Raw genomic sequence first — 16505 nt, 5'->3', positions numbered from 1 at the left:
TTCCCAGAATAAGTACTGGTAGTCAATTCAGTGGTGCCACAGTGCTTTTCATCGGAATGACTTTTTGTTGTTTCCTCAACACACGTCCAGCAGATGTTCCCTTATCCATGCCCATCCCTGCCCTAAAGAAGCCCAAATATAAATGTAGATTGAGTAGAAGCAGCAGTAGTAGTAGAACACATGAGTGAAAGTTTGAGGAAAATTGGACTTGTAATCAATTCAAAAGTATACATTTTTAAAGTTTCAATGCATCATGGCTGGATAAGGAGACTATTACACTTTGTGATGTCATTATGGACAACAATATAAAGAAAATATAATGAAAAAAGTACTTCACTTACCTTTTTCAGAAAGCAGGGGAATAACATTACCCTTGCAAATATCAGTAACAAGTTGATGGAATGTGTGATTTTTATGAAAAATGAAATTTTGTGGGATTCTCCAGATTTTTTTTTTTAATATTCTTTTACTCAATCCACATTTATTTTGGCTTTGATTTCCTTTATGGGCCCTGGACCCTGTTTCATAAAGCTGTTCGTAAAGTTACGAAAACTTAGGAGCGACTGGTGATCAGTTCTGATGTGCTATACTTATCAGAATTTCCAAAATTCAGCACAAGAATTGATCACCAGTCGCTTGTAAGTCGTTCGTAAGTTTGCGAACAGCTTTATGAAACATCCCCCCCCCCCCCCCCCCCCCCCCGCTGGACCGTGGTTGCAAGGGATGTTGTACTTACACACATAATTTTATGTGCGTACTCAGAGTCTCCAGTTTTCCCAGGGGTCCAGGCAGGAGAATCTCCAGTTCAAGATATGCTTGTGGTTGGAGGCTCTGCATTCTTGGCATCTAATCTTTCCAGAGATAATTGTGAACTTAAAGGCCCAAATTCACTAAGGTGGTCTAAATTTAAACCATGGTTTATGTATATTTCTTCTGCGTAGATATGATTGACAGATTGCGTACGCTAACAGGCATCCAGTAAAAAAACTTGCATTGATGCGCGCATGTATTTGTACGCCTATTGAGCGCTTATTTTAGACCATGGTCTAAGTTTAAACCACCTTCATGAATTCGGGCCAAAGTGTACCAATACCCTGAAAATCAAATTTGTGTACAGCTAGAATACACAAAAATTAATCATACACAAAAAATAATTGTGATGGCTCCTGAAAGTATACATATTTCGATATATCAGATCATATCTCTTTAACAATGTAGCACTTGCGCTCCGCACACATTTAAGTTCCTTTCCGTAAGCACCGGTACTGATGTGTGCACGTTCTGGCTATACGTGAATGTTTTTTATGAATAATATCGAGATTACATGTCAATCCGTTAGCTGATTGCACGCATGCATTGCATATCACTATCATTCAAGACGTATATGGATAAAATATCGAAAGCGCAATTGTTCAGGTGAAAGAATCGGGTGATCGACTCGGGTGATCGACTCGTGTAATTCAAGTTGTTATTGATTTTGTGTACCCTTTAAAATTTACATGTAAATCGCAATAACTAAAAATTGGAGTGACGAAAAATTCTAGTATTTTGCAGAGGGCATGTCTCAGGTATATTCTACAATTGTAGAAAACAAAATACTTAGGGTAATGGTACACTTTAAGTAGTTTGCCCTCTGACTCCAGAGGGCGTGATCATGTCTTTGATTCTCTCTGCTGCACAAGATGCACAGGAATTACACAATGAAATTACAAAATATCTTGCTGGTCAACAGTGACATTTTAAAGCAGAGACAGGACAGGAGGAACAGAATGAGTCCATGGAAATCAGCAAGAAAGCATGAGCCCTACTGAAGTGGACACTGGGATGTGAAATGTACCAGTTTGTTTCCACGGATTTTACTTTTGATTCAGAAATATGTATAACTAGAATAGCACTCAGAGAGCGAAGACCTCTGCCAAGCAGCTACTTTCCACCGATGATCTTGTTCTTCCCAAAGAGATTTTTCTCCTCTCCACACTTGGGGAAAAGCTCTTTGGGCTCTTCCATAGAGATCAGTGATTTCCACACCCATAGGTATACATGCTGAAAAATCGCACGATTTCGTAATATAGAAGCCTTTGTTTAATGCGTCATAAACCCTCAGCTGCGCGGCGCGCCTCGCCCTAGCAGAAAGTGGAGCACGCACTTTAGTGCGCGTATGAAAACCTAAAAAATGCGCAGCTTGAACTCCCAAGTTCATTGACCCTACCTGCCAAAATATCAAAAATCCTTCATAAATTCCCCCAAAATTCGCGGATCACTACCAAAATGTAATCATTTGTTACTTGTGTCATTCTCAACCTTTCCTGTATAAGTTTCATCCAAATCCGTTAACTACTTTTTGAGTTATTTTGCACATAGACAAACAAACTGACTAACAAACAAACAAACCAACGGTAACGAAAACATAACCTCCTCCCTTGGCGGAGGTAAAAATTAATGAGAATTTGACATACCATCAAACACACCAGAACCATCAGTTGGAGATCATTAAGTAACTGTAACTGTATTGCATAGCATACATGTATATGCAAAATTGTCCTGGTGAGTAATTATGGTATTACCTCCGCCATGGGAGGAGCTTATGTTTTCATTACCGTTGTTTGTTTGTTTGTCCGTGTGCAAAATAACTCAAAAAGTAGTTGACGGATTTGGATGAAACTTGCAGGAAAGGTTGAGAATGACACAAGTAACAAATGATTAAATTTTGGTAGTAATCCGAGAATTTTGGGAGAATATATGAAGGATTTTTTATATTTTGACAGGTAGGGTCAATGAACTTGGGAGTTCAAGCTGCGCATTTTTGAGGTTTTCAAACACGCACTAAAGTGCGTGCTCTAGTTTCTGTTAGGGCGAGGCGCGCCGTGCAGCTGAGGGTTTATGACGTAACAAAGGCTTCTATATTGGGAAATCAGGCAATTTTTCAGCATGTATACCTGTTGGTGGAAATCACTGATCTCTATGGAAGAGCCCAAAGAGCTTTTCCCCAGTGGTGGAGAGGAGAAAAATCTCTTTGGGAAGGACAAGATCATCGGTGGAAAGTAGCTGCTTGGTGGAGGTCTGCGCTCTCAGAGTGCTTTTCTAGTTTGACAATGTGCTCAGTTTGTCTTCACTGTTTCTTTTCCCCTGCAGGGCACTTGCAGCATTTGATGACTCCGAAGAGGAACTCATCACCAACATGGAGAGGAACAAGATGGAGTAACCCGGAAGATTCGAAATGTTTTTTGCTTCAAGCCACACAAACATATTTTTATGGTTTGGTAGACATCACTTCCGGTTTGTAGCTGGAGTGAAAACGAACGGCTCGCCTGTTTATTTCGTGAGCGGAGCTTGATTGTGAGTCGGTGAGGGTGTGAATGCTTTGCATGCACAATTACCCTACAAGCAAACAGTGTATGAATCTACGTGGCAATACAGACGACAGCGTTGGCGTTCAAAATCTTTGATCTACACATACCTTACTTTTTACGTAATTAATCAATAACATTTCTTTTTGAGCTATCAGAAATGTTAAAGCCACTGTTTACCATTGAATGCAGTGATATAAGAAACAAAATGTTTGAGTTATCAAATTTAATGCATATGTATATTTCAGTTGTATCACAAAACATCCTACCATGTACAAATTTTGCAATGAAGCTGCAAATATAAGGAGATATCACTAATTTTCACCATAAACAAGAAGTGTAAATGTTTTATTCAAGAAACAATGTTAATAAAACTATTGCTCACATTTTATAGATTTAACAATACTTAACATTGATTATACTGATTAACATATTTACATTGGCTGTTTTTCCCTAACTCACACATTTTAGAACTATTTTGAAGCACTTAAGCTGTTTGTTTGTTTTTTAATCTGCAGATGGTAAATAGTGGCTGTAAGATGGACGTATCCGACAGTTTTTATGGAATTTAAAAGCCAATTATCAAAGAAAAAGTAAATAATTTTGTCTAAAAAATACCCCGATCGTGCATTGGTTATGGGTTTGTTTTCACTCCAGCTGCAACTAAATACCGGGATGTCCGACCGTGAGAATAGAGAAAGAAAAGAATTAGTGAGAGAGATAGAAGAGAGAGAGAGATATATAAGAAAGAGAGAAAGAGATAGAGAAGCATATAAATATTGAGAGTGAGATGTCAGAGTAGAAGAGTTAGAATGTATAAGTAAGTTTCCTCTATTTCACGTAATTTATTCCAGACTCCAATGGCCTTATATTGCAGTGGAGGTGCTTTGAAGAAGATAACCTGACCTATATTCTTCAGCCTCGGAGAATTTTAAAAAGATAGTCAGTAGTTCACAGTAGGACTGTTTTTGTCTCACAGAGCAAAGGTTTTTTGAAAATTTAACCGTTTCAAAGATTACTTTTTTTTTTACCTGTTTGGTGAAGGCAAAAGAGTGTATGAATTGTGAGGGTATTTTACATTCACATCTTAGAAAATTAATGTAGAGATAGTAAGGACACCTCTTCCACATGCATCATTTGACACCATGCACGGGTTGTGCTTTGTTCAACTAAAATTTTGACAATCGATTGTGCATTGTTTGCCTCAATCATGGTGGGAAAAAAAAAACTACCAAAAAAAAAAAAAAAAAACCTGCAAGTTACTCCATTGCATTATTTCACAGTGACAATGGACGACTGTTTATATCCCTGCTTGGTTATATTTTTGGCTTTTTGTGAAATCTTGTTTGTGATATCTCTGAACATATATAGTCCAGAATTCACAAAGGTAGTTTCAATCAAATCTATTTAAGTTTAGTCCTTGACTAGAACAGATGGGAAATATTCATACACGACTCAAGAACATGTCCTTGTGTGTGCATTATGTGATATGAGTTGGCATACGTGATGTGTCACAATCATAACTGCATAATTCATGGACTAGATTCAGTTTGCTTTGTGAATTTCAGCCATAGTGTCATTTTTTTTTAATCCCCTCTTTCAACAAGCTACATTCTGTAATGTGTGGAAGCAAGTAAGCAAAGTGCTTTTGCTTCAGAATTAAACATTTCTACTACATTACGTAGAAGACACTCCGCACAGCCAGAAACTGTGCTCTATTAAAAAGATGGAAAACCCTTCACCGCTTGTTCACCCGAATGACATGTAAATGAGATTTTTTTTTTTTAAATTAATCCTGGCCATGCATTTGTGAACACTGCAGGAAATTTGACCAACCCACGATCAATCAACACATTGCAGTGTATTTTTTGCAATATTCTTGATTATGGTATAAGTTACACTGTAATATTTGCTCTAGGTACAGGTATGCATATTTCTTTTCTGTTTTTCAAGTCTCGTGGAGCAGTTTTCAAGTTTCACCTCTATGCTTCCATTAAGCACACGGTTCCTCAATAGTTGCAGTGGAAACCCGAGAAGTATCGTTTGCAATTGTTATTAAAGGTCACACAGTGAGAATTTGTAATGTACTTTTAGATGTGTCGTTGCAGAAAAAAAAAAAAAATGTTGGGTGCTAGTCTTGACAGTTTGGGCTCAAGATCTGCTGGAATTATGCTATTCTGATTCTGTTCACCAGATGAGGCATTCATCGTCATTATACATGTACCTCTGAGTGTAAGGCATTTTGGTATTTCAAATTTTTATCATCCTGTGGAGTTGGTAACGAAATCAGAAGATCTACCTACTTTTTACAAGTAAATTGCATGTAGACAGTCTGTTATAGGCTGTAGTTACTGGTATATTGGGTCTGCGTTACTTGATCCTTTATAAACAGAGCTAATAATGATGTGCTATACTTGAAGACAATATTGCTTATAATGTTCCGTACTGACAGTTATTGGTACCGGTAAATTACTGTACTGTACGTGCTAACTATAGTACCAGTAATACATTATTTTTGGAGACAGCAGTACCTGCAATGTAGTGTACACAAGGACAATGGCACCAGCCATGTACCGTACATGAAGACACGTACCGTACATGAAGACAGTGGTACCTGTAGAACCTGGCACCCATGTTGTGCCATATATGAAGAGTGTTGTTCCTGTAGTAGTGTATCGTACCTGAAGATATGCAAATTCAATGAAAGACAGTTGTACTTCCAGTGTAGTGTATGTAAAAACACAGGTACCTTCACCTTACAGTCAGCATGTGAAGGGAACATGCTTTAGATGTCATGAACAAAACTTTGTTTCACTGTCACAATTAGTGAGTGACTGTTTGAATGAGTTTTAATACTGCAATACAAACCAGGTACATTTACCATTTTACCTGTCAGCAGCTTTAGTGTGTTACAGAGATGGATATATTCTTTCTTATGGTTTATATTGGTGTGACTGTTTTCATTCTATTCAAAGCTGTAAGGTTGAAATGAAAGAGCTTGTGTTTTCTCATGATTTTGCTAGGTGTTTGTGATGTGATATGAGTACTTTTTGACTTATTTTTAACTATCATTATTAACTATGTTAAGTTTATTATTTCTTCTTCAAAGAGACAATGTACAATGGTTGTATGGGATCTTTGTTGCATAGGGGGTGGTTCCAGAGACCTTTGTAAAATTCATGTGCTTCGAGTATGTATTGTATGCATGCACTTTGCCTCTTTCACAAATGTTCATACTGCTACTTGTATTTCAGTCGCTCTGTCAGTGATCTGAAACCACAGTTTTTCTTATTTGCTATAAGAACAGGCCACCATCGTGTGTAGTCTTATACTCTCCCATAGTTGTCACTCAGTTAGCCAGGAACACCAGTGTTTGGCATCTTGGACACATTTCAAAAGGTGCATGAATGATGCCGAATGTTCTTGTAAATATTTCTAGAAATGTGCTTTGTATTTGCTGCATTGATTTGTCGGCAGTCCCATGGAAATTTAGCAAATTTGACCTGACGTCATGGAATTTGTAGATTTGTTCAACCTTGATCTGTGTGAGACCTAAATTGAAATTGGTTATTGGATGAGAATTGCCCCACTTGTGGTTAGAGAGGTTCTGTTTCAGCAACTTCAATAAAAATGTTCTGCTAAAGTGAACATCATATGTTACTCGTAATCCTTTCTTGTTGCTTCAATTTGAAAGCAGTAAAGTCAAGATTTCAAGACATACTCCTTGATTTACTAGGGTTTCTGTATTGATCACTGTCATGCTTTAAGTTTATCATGTGCAGTTTATAAGTCCTCAAAAACGTTGACGTGATAGTGTCTTATGCATGTATATGTTTATCTGCTGTCTGGCCAATGCACGGTCCATGGTGTAAGATTTTCATAGAATGCACCCAGGCACCCATTGCAAGGAACTTTTAAAATACTCTGCTAGATCCCAAATAAATTACCATTCGTGCTTTAGACTTGTTGTTAAGATGTCCATTGTTTGGGTATTATTGTGTTTGTTGTCTTTTTTTTATGTGATTGCTTTTATCGCTTTGTTTTGATGGCAAATGTTACCTGTTGCTAGATGGCACAGACCTCGTATGATCATGTTGGTCTGTACAAGCAACCTTTCTATATTGTACACAGATAAGTGCATTAAATTTGATTGCATTGAGTAAAACCAAACAAACATTAAGGAAGAAAAGGAGAAGTGCAAATGAAGTTTTACCAATTGGGGAACTGAGTATTTTACAGCAATATAAATGTTGTTATATTACATACTTTGTCATATTTTTTTTTCATGAAAAAATAGCCAAAGGAGACAAAAAGAGAACTTTGATATTTGACAGGAAAATACATATAAAGCTCGAGAGAGAATCTCACCACCCATTTCTGTTGATTTGCTATCACTAAAAATTTTACGTAAAATCATATCTGGATTTTTTTTTTTTTTTTAATATTGAGAAGAGGTTTATCAATGATGATACTCTATTGTTACAGAAGTTTAGATGGAGCACACACCAAAACATCAAAATTTATCTCTGTGCGAGTTTTGGTTCAGATGTTATGTAAAGATATTGGCAGCTGCTACCAGTAGAGAAAATATGAAGCTTTTAGTTTTCAGTACAATTTCAGAGTTTTTGTTTTGGGTGCATTTGTTTGTTTTTGTTTATGTTTTTAATTGTTTGTGTTGCTAAAACATTTACATTTCATGTGTTTATTAGAAGAATTCATGATTTGCCCCACAGACAAACACAATTCCTTTTGTTGAAAAGTTGTACCCTTGCATGTGCAATTTTGGTTAAAGATATACTTCTCTATTTAGGGCTGTCTGGTTTGTGGCTGTCTTCATTTTTATGTAAAAACTGCAAAATTGTGACACCCATTGCAGACGGCAGTGTCGGATTCTCGAAGACAATATTTTAAAATGCATTTGAAAGCTCGATCAGCATTGCTTGGAGGTTTATTACTGCGAGATTGGGGGAGGGGGAGGGATGTTGCCTGAATAACATTTGATTGGTGTTCTTCTTCATGAAAAGGCCATTTGACAACTGAACGACAAACGGGTCAGAATATGTAGGGAAAGTCTGATTTTACTGTACACATATTGCGTTGCGACTATGTTCATGCTCATTCATGCTGTATGTCATCACAGTCGTATCTCACAGTGTGAGAAAGATTTCCTGTATGATTGTGCCATAAAGACAAGGGGCACATAATGTTTCCAGTAGCTTGCAGTAGATGTGATCAATCATTTTGTTGCTGCAGGAAACAACTGTGTATGGTAATTGAGAAGGCCCACTGCTGACAGCGATTATTATTTGCTGGTCATTGTTGGAGACGCTGATGTTTGTGATCGTCTCTGACTTGGCACAAATGTTCCATCTGTTTTTTTATTTCTTCAAAGTCTATAGGTCTCTTTGGTAGTGGCATGGTCCTTAAAGTCTTGTTGTGGATGTTGAGACAAAAAAAAAAAATAATATCCATGACATGCTGAATAGAGTTTGTGAGTGTGTGTGCATAAATGTACAATCATTGTTTGCACTGGATCCATTATTGTAAAGTTCATGATGAATTAAGGCAATATGACAAAAATCATTTTTTCTTCCTCCTGCTTCAAGAATGTACCAATGATTTGATGTAAAGCATGGAAAAATCTTGTGAGATCGCAAGGCAATATCCCAATCCATGCTCTCTCTCTTTTTCTGTGTACAGGTTTGATTTGCACATACACAAAATATATGATCAAATCCGATATACCCATCACCAGACTTTGTTTGTTATCCTTTCTTCCCTGTGTACATTACGCATCAATCAGGGCCCAAGTGTAGTCATTGATAATTGTGACAGTATTTGTGATTGTTGGTTGTAATATTTTTCTTTAAGTACTTCATAACACACTACAGCAAACTGGTCACTGAAATCAAAGTTGTACATACCACACTCTGTCCAGCACTGACATGCTAAATCAAACCACGGTCATGTTCGCTTTCAAACTTTTTTTTTTTTTTTGGGGGGGGGGGGCATTCACACCCCTGGATAGAGAGTAGCGTTGTGGATAAAGTGCTGCACTCAAGGGGCGGTATTGCCATGGCAGGGTTTGAACCATGGGCCTTGTTAGTTGAAAAGGCAGGAACTATCCTCTCGACCAGAACACTACAATGAATTGGAATGCCAACCAGTCAAACAATACATAATATATTGCAAGATAAACTCCCTTTCTTACCCCAGTACAATTGTAATCGTAAAGATCATTGCATGGTTTGAGAGTGAGGTAGAGAAACAAATTACCAAGGGACCAAAATTTCAATAATCAGTTAAGGGTTTTTAATTTACTGAAATACTTTGTGATACATTGTCCCACATAATTATGTCCCAAGTCAGTGTCAGTTTGTAGTCTGTAATGTATGATTTTCAACACATTTTGTGGGGGCTTTTTTGTTATTGTTTTATCAATTTATTTAATCATGATAAGTATGTCTGTATAAGTTCAAATGGTTAATCATTAATAAGTTAAATTCTGTGTCAATTGGGATTTTCCTGCCAGGTGTGGAAATTTGAAAAATATTTTTCATGACGTGAGGAGTGCATTCTACGTGAATAAACTGTTTTTTTTTTTCCTTCAAGTGTCACTCAACAATAATTTAAGATTCTCTTCTTTGTTCTCTCACATTTAGGAGTCTGCGTTTGAATGGTGATATTTGTCAATCTGGTAAAAATCAAGCCATGGTGATCAAAAGTACTAGCTGTTTAACACCATTGCTCACAGTATTCTTCATCATCCTTGTGCTAGCAATTCAATAGTCATCCATGTTTACCATCCTAATTTTTCAAATTGAGATTGAATTAGAATTAGATAGACCCAGAAGAATAGGGCTTGAATATGGCAGAATGCTTTGTTCGATACTGGGCTGGAATATGGCAGAATGCTTTGTTCGATACTGGGCTGGAATATGGCAGAATGCTTTGTTCGATACTGAGCTGACTGCAAACTTGACTTTGAGATTAGAGATAATACTTTGAGATGAAAACCTGTATGCGGGATAAGATCTACTGAATCTGTGCCTTTATGCCTCCGAAGTATTGATTTGTGTTTCGGGCCTCCAAATTTATTGATTTGTGTTCTGTTGATGATGTGTTCTGATATATGATGTGATGTATGTGTGGTGTAGTGTGGTGCAGTGTGTTGATGTGATATATGACATATATGCTTTTTTTTCTCTCTCTCTCTCTCTCTGGTGGCCCGCTTGGGCATGAAATTTTGGTGCCCCCCCCCCCCAAAAAAAAAAAAAAAAAAAAAATTGCAGTGGCCTGAAATAAGCAGAAACATAGCAATCTATTTTTAGCTCACCTGAGCCAAAGGCTCAAGTGAGCTATTGCGATCACCCTTCGTCCGGCGTCCGTCGTGCGTTGTGCGTAAACTTTTTACATTTTCATCTTCTTCTTGAAAACCCCAGGATCGATTTTCATCAAACATGGCAGGTAGCATCCCTTGGGGGTTAGGAAACTCAATTTATTAAAATGGGCACCCTGCCCCACCTAGGGGGCCCCCAGGGGGGGGGGGGGGGGGCCAAACCCCCCAAAATTAAGGAATCTGTAAAAATCTTCTTCTCTAGAACCAGAAGTGATAGAGCTAAGTTAATACTATGAGTTAGTACATTGATGACTGTAGTTTCAAGTTTGTTCATGGCAGGATCAGGGGTGCCCCCCTTGGGACCCAGGGGAGGGGTTCTAATGGGGCCTAAATTGTACATTTTCATCTTCTTCTCGAGAACCCCATGACCCATTTTCACCAAACTTGGCAGGTAGCATCCCTAGGGGGTTAGGAACTCAATTTGTTAAAATGGGCACCATGCCCCACCCAGGGGGGCCCAAGGGGGGCAAACCCCCCCCCCCCCCCAAATTAAGGAATCTTTAAAAATGTTCTTCTCTAGAACCAGAAGTGATGGAGCTAAGTTAATACTATGAGTTAGTACATTGATGACTGTAGTTTCAAGTTTGTTCATGGCAGAATCAGGGGTGCCCCCCTTGGGACCCAGGGGAGGGGGGTGAGGAGGGGTCCTATAATGGGGCCTAAATTGTACATTTTTATCTTCTTCTTTAGAACCCCATGACCCATTTTCACCAAACTTGGCAGGTAGCATCCCTAAGGGGTTAGGATCTCAATTTGTCAAAATGGGCACCATGCCCCACCCAGGGGGCCCCCAGGGGGGCCAAACCCCCAAAATGGAGGAATCTTTAAAAATCTTCTCTAGAATCAGAAGTTATAGAGCTAAGATAATACTATGAGTGAGTAAATGACTGTAGTTTTGAGTTTGTTCATAGGAGATCCAGGGGTGCCCCTCTTGGGGGCAGGGGTGGGGGGGGGGTGGTTGGGAAGGTCCAAATGGGGGCCTGAATTGTACATTTTCATCTTCTTCCTGAAAACCTCATGATGGATTTTCGTCAAATTTGGCAGGTAGCATCCCTAGGGGGTCAGGATCTAAATTTATCAAAATGGGCACCATGCCCCACCCAGAGGGCCCCAGGGGGCCCCAATCCCCAATAATTAAGGAATCTTAAAAAAATTTGGGCCCTTATTGTACATTTTCATCTTCTACTTGAGAATGCCTGGTCAAATTTTGGTAGAGCTGTGAATAATTTAGATTAGTGACTGCGTGAAAGGTGAACTTGCGATACTCAGGTGAGCGCTAGACCCGCGGGTCTCTTGTTAATTTTAAGTGCCTGATTGGGCCACCGAAAGACAGCCTTTTTGGACATTTTGTGGCCTGACATCAATTTCTATTGGCCGTGGGCCACCAGGCCACCGCTATTGTCAGCATTATACGACATATCTGGCATATGATAAAACATACATGATATGATATTGTATGTGACACGACATAGATCTTGTTGCATACATTATTATTTGTGTTAATATTTGCAATTTGTTTCACATTCTGCACTCACTTGATTTGCATGAAAAGGAAAATGGTCTAAACCCCATGTAATCTTGAGGCAATAGGCCTTTATGTACATATCCATATAAACACAGATGCGCATTCACAATTGAGTACATAAGCTCACAATGTCCAAAATCTTCCCTTCCATTTTCCATATCCCAGAGAGAGCACAGCAGGAACAAACTCTGAGCAATCATAAAAAGTCCAGAATTTCAGGGTTTGAAGTATTGACGCATTGCAGCATTAAAAAACAAGCTGCAAATAACAAATTAAAAACCCTTTATTCTTAACCCGTTGAGAACGGGCTGATTTTGCTACAACACGCATTTCCCATAGACCCGCTGCCCCAGCATACTTGGGCCTCGTCCTCAACGGGTTGATTATCTCACAAATTGCTAGCCAACAATTCATGTCTGGTTGTTTGTTGTCTTTTTTGGGGAGGGGGCTATGTTTGTTGGTTTTCTCTCTCTCTCTCTCTCTCTCTCTCTCTCTCTCTCTCTCTCTCTCAAATGATTGCACATATTTTGTTCACATCATTGCTAAATTGTAATAGCCTGGGTGGAGGAAAACTGAAGGCATTGCAATGATGAAAGTACACATGACAAAAAGTAATCCTCCCTTATATCCAGGTCGAAAAACCAGTTGGCAACTGGTACTGGTACCAGTTGATTCCAGTTAAGGCAACTGGTTTCAATATGGAAATTGGAATGTGTGACTAGAATCAACTGGTATCAACTGGTATTCATTCAACTGGTATCAACTGGTATTCGTCCAACTGGTAATCAACTGGTACCAGTTGGAATCAACTGGAATCAACTGGGAGCCAATATACAAAATTAATTTTGTGTCGAGTTATTTCATGTATGGGTGTTAACCAGAACATGTGTATATCAAGACATTGTTATTATCTAACGTATCAATCCCACAGCTAGTCTTAAAGCCTATACCTACAAGTACATCTAGGCTTAACCTACATCCTAGACCTAGTTAGTACCAGGGATATTTCATTCATTAAAGGGCCATTTATTTGTAATGCTTTAAGACATGATACCAAGTAGATTTCACTTTTATCATAAAAATAAGAAAATATCTCATCTATGGTACAAGTTGAAATTGTGACCAATATCACGGCAATAACCCTGATAGCAGAGACACGTCAGAATGACGAATATTTCACGTCAGGGCTGTCGTCAGAAAGACGTCGTAAACTGTCGACAAAAATACGTCATTTTGCTCAAATGGAAGACGTAAAAAAGACGTCATATTTAGACGTCAGAAAGGCGTCTTTGTACGACCACCTAGACGTCAGACAGACGTCACAAATAAAGCTACTCCCCCGGTATTAACCAAGTTCAAGATCTTTTCATTTAGCCGGAACATCGAGCATCACATCAGAGCACAAACGACTACTGGCGAGTTTTATAATATGCATTTAGAGGAAACTGACATAATCTATCACTGCACGTTGCAAGAATGATGATATTTTAGTCGTATATACTAGTTCTAGCCCCATACCAAGCCCGGACAAAAGTACGGAATCTTACGTGAGCAATGTTGCGGTTGTTGTCACAAATATGACGTCTTTTTGACGTCTTCCACTTGAGCAAAATGACGTATTTTTGTCGACAGTTTACGACATCTTTCTGACGACAGCACTGACGTAAAATAGACGTCATTCTGACGTGTCTCTGCTATCAGGGTAGGGTAGGTTAGATTCGTATCATGGTTGTACCTTGAGTTACTCACAGCTTTATTAGGTCTTGAAATTACATATTCGCCTAGCGGTCACTACTTAAAAATGACATCAAAATCACGTCCATTTTATTTGTTTATTTTCGTCAAAAAAAGCGTCTTTAAGACGTCTTTCTTGTTTTTTTTTTATAATCTACATTAAAAAGGCATGAGTTGACGTGCAAACGACGTGTTAATGATGCTATTCTGACGTGATATCTTGCCTTTAAAATGGTACTTTACACGTCATTAAGAATTTTCTATATGACCACCAAATATGACGTCTTTTGGTGTACTTCTATTTCAGCAAAAATACGACATATTTTACGTCAGTTTAAAACATGTGTGTGACGTCCATTTTGTTTGTTTATTTTCGTCAAAAAGACTTTTTTTCGATGTCAGATCTTGTCTTTTAATTAGTGATTTACACGTTTTTATAGAATCTTTGTGTGAGCACAAAGGCGTCAAAAAGACGTCACAAATATGACGTCTTTTAGATGTCTTCAATTTGAGCAGAAAAACGATTTTTTTTTTTTGACGTCAGCTTAGGCCTATTACACGTCTAAATGGCGTCGATCTTCTTTACTTATGCCAAAAAGACGGTATATAATGAAGTCAAATTAACGTCATTCTGACGTGTCTCTAGTATCAGGGAATACGTCGCTATTATGACGTGATAAACACCTCAAAAAGCAACGTAAATTTGACGTCATTTATGCGGTGTTAATATGACGTCATAAATAAACGTATGTCCCGAACTGACATGACTCTACGTCTGTAATACTTTAATTACATGACGTCATAAGTACGTCGCAAAACTGACGTAAACTTTACATTATCAAATAGTGGCTAATACAACGCCATATCTACGTTGCAAAATTACGTAAAATTTACGTCAGTTATAGGCCAACGTCGTTGACGTGAAGAATACTCGCATAATCATTCTGACCAAAATTTTACGTCTTCTGTACGTCGCTTATATTACGTCATAAACAAACGCAAAACTGTCACGTTATTAATGCGTCGCTCATATGACGTCAGGAATTCGTCACAAAACAGAGTAAATTTGACGTTATAATACCTCGTTTACATGACGTGATAAATACGTAACATACTCTCTAAAAGTAACATACTCTCTAAAAGAAATCGAGTGAAAATATTCACTATAAGGAGCGAATACAAAAAGAGTGAATTTAGAGTGAAATTGGAGTGAATTTTGAGTGAAAATGTCCATTTTCACTCGTTTTGGAGTGACCTCAGGGATCACTCCAAAATCTTCTTTGACCCCCCCCCCCCCCCCCCCCCCTTCCCAGGGTGAAAATCCAATTGAATAAATTATGCAATAACAACAGTACATTAAAGCATTTCTTGCTCCATGAGTAAATAAGTGCCCATACGCACAAAACCAAAATAAGAGGTGATATAGTGTCATGATATCCAATGTAGGTGTAAGGGGTCAAAGGATGGATAATAAAATGACAGCAGCACTCGCTGAAACTTACACCACAAACAATGTATCACAGACCCCCCCCCCCCCCCCCGTTATCTTAAAGGTCTAGTTTACCTTTGGGAGCAGTGATTTGAAAAATGTTCAAGATATCACCTTTCATGCATATGTGTAGGTCTGTTGTACCACAAAACATCCTCCCATACATTTTTTTTTTTTTGCAATAAAGCCTAAAATATAAGGAGACGTCAGTATTTTTTTTCAATAAACCATCCAACTGATGTAGACGGTTTAGTCTGGAAACATTTTTTATTATAACTATTGTTCAAATTTTGTATATTTAACAATACTTGGCATCGATTATACTGGTTCAAATTTTCACAGTGGTTGTTTCTATCCCTAACTCACATTTTACAACTATTTTAAAGCACCAATGCTGGGTTTTTTATCATCTGCAAATGGTAAATTATGCCTTTAAAAAAAAAAGAAGAAATGACATGTAACTTTTGGATAGCAACCAGTAGGACCTATTTAGTCTTTGATGTGTGCTCACTCATGCATGTCTCCACAAATCATTCTCATTTTTACACAGAATTCAAGTTAGCGGATACCTGTACAAATACCCCTGACCAATAAATATTATTTTCTGGTCAAAAAGTTAAGCCATTTTGAAAAAGGGGGAGTTACTTTCATTGGTGTGTAATATATAAGGCCTACTTCGGGTAGCACTGTGGTAGTAATTCTGAAGATGTGAAATAGTCTTTATTTCTAGATTAATGTGTAGGAAGATGGTCTGATTTGTTTTCAATTGCAATGCAGTAAGATATGTAGCATGTGACAATTTTCTATAAATTAATAAATGTAGGCCTTTGTAATTCTTCCGATAATGAAAAACATACCAATGATGGCTTTATCTAATCATATCTTGAACCTAGAGCATCATGGAAAGGTTAAAAAATTAGGGTCTATTAGTAAAATGTGAAATGTAAGACACTCGAATGTAGTCCTCAGCATCAACAATGTGCATTTTCATTTCTTTTCCCTCTCATTTAT

The 16505-nt window shown here is 38.0% G+C and overlaps 1 protein-coding gene across 1 annotated transcript in view; it reads left to right on the top strand.

The window, feature by feature from the left end:
- The window catches only part of LOC140235116 (transmembrane protein 87A-like), a 63935-nt gene extending 54846 nt beyond the window's left edge, over window positions 1–9089 (top strand). The window contains exon 17 of the mRNA XM_072315159.1: window positions 3133–9089. Coding sequence (XP_072171260.1) covers window positions 3133–3202 — 70 coding nt within the window. The 3' untranslated portion in view covers window positions 3203–9089. The remainder of the gene's footprint in view (window positions 1–3132) is intronic.
- The last annotated feature ends 7416 nt before the right edge of the window (window positions 9090–16505 follow it).

This window comes from Diadema setosum, chromosome 1 (genome assembly GCF_964275005.1).
Source record: "Diadema setosum chromosome 1, eeDiaSeto1, whole genome shotgun sequence".
NCBI classification, from domain to species: Eukaryota; Metazoa; Echinodermata; class Echinoidea; order Diadematoida; family Diadematidae; genus Diadema; species Diadema setosum.
This window is presented reverse-complemented; position numbering and strand designations above follow the sequence as displayed.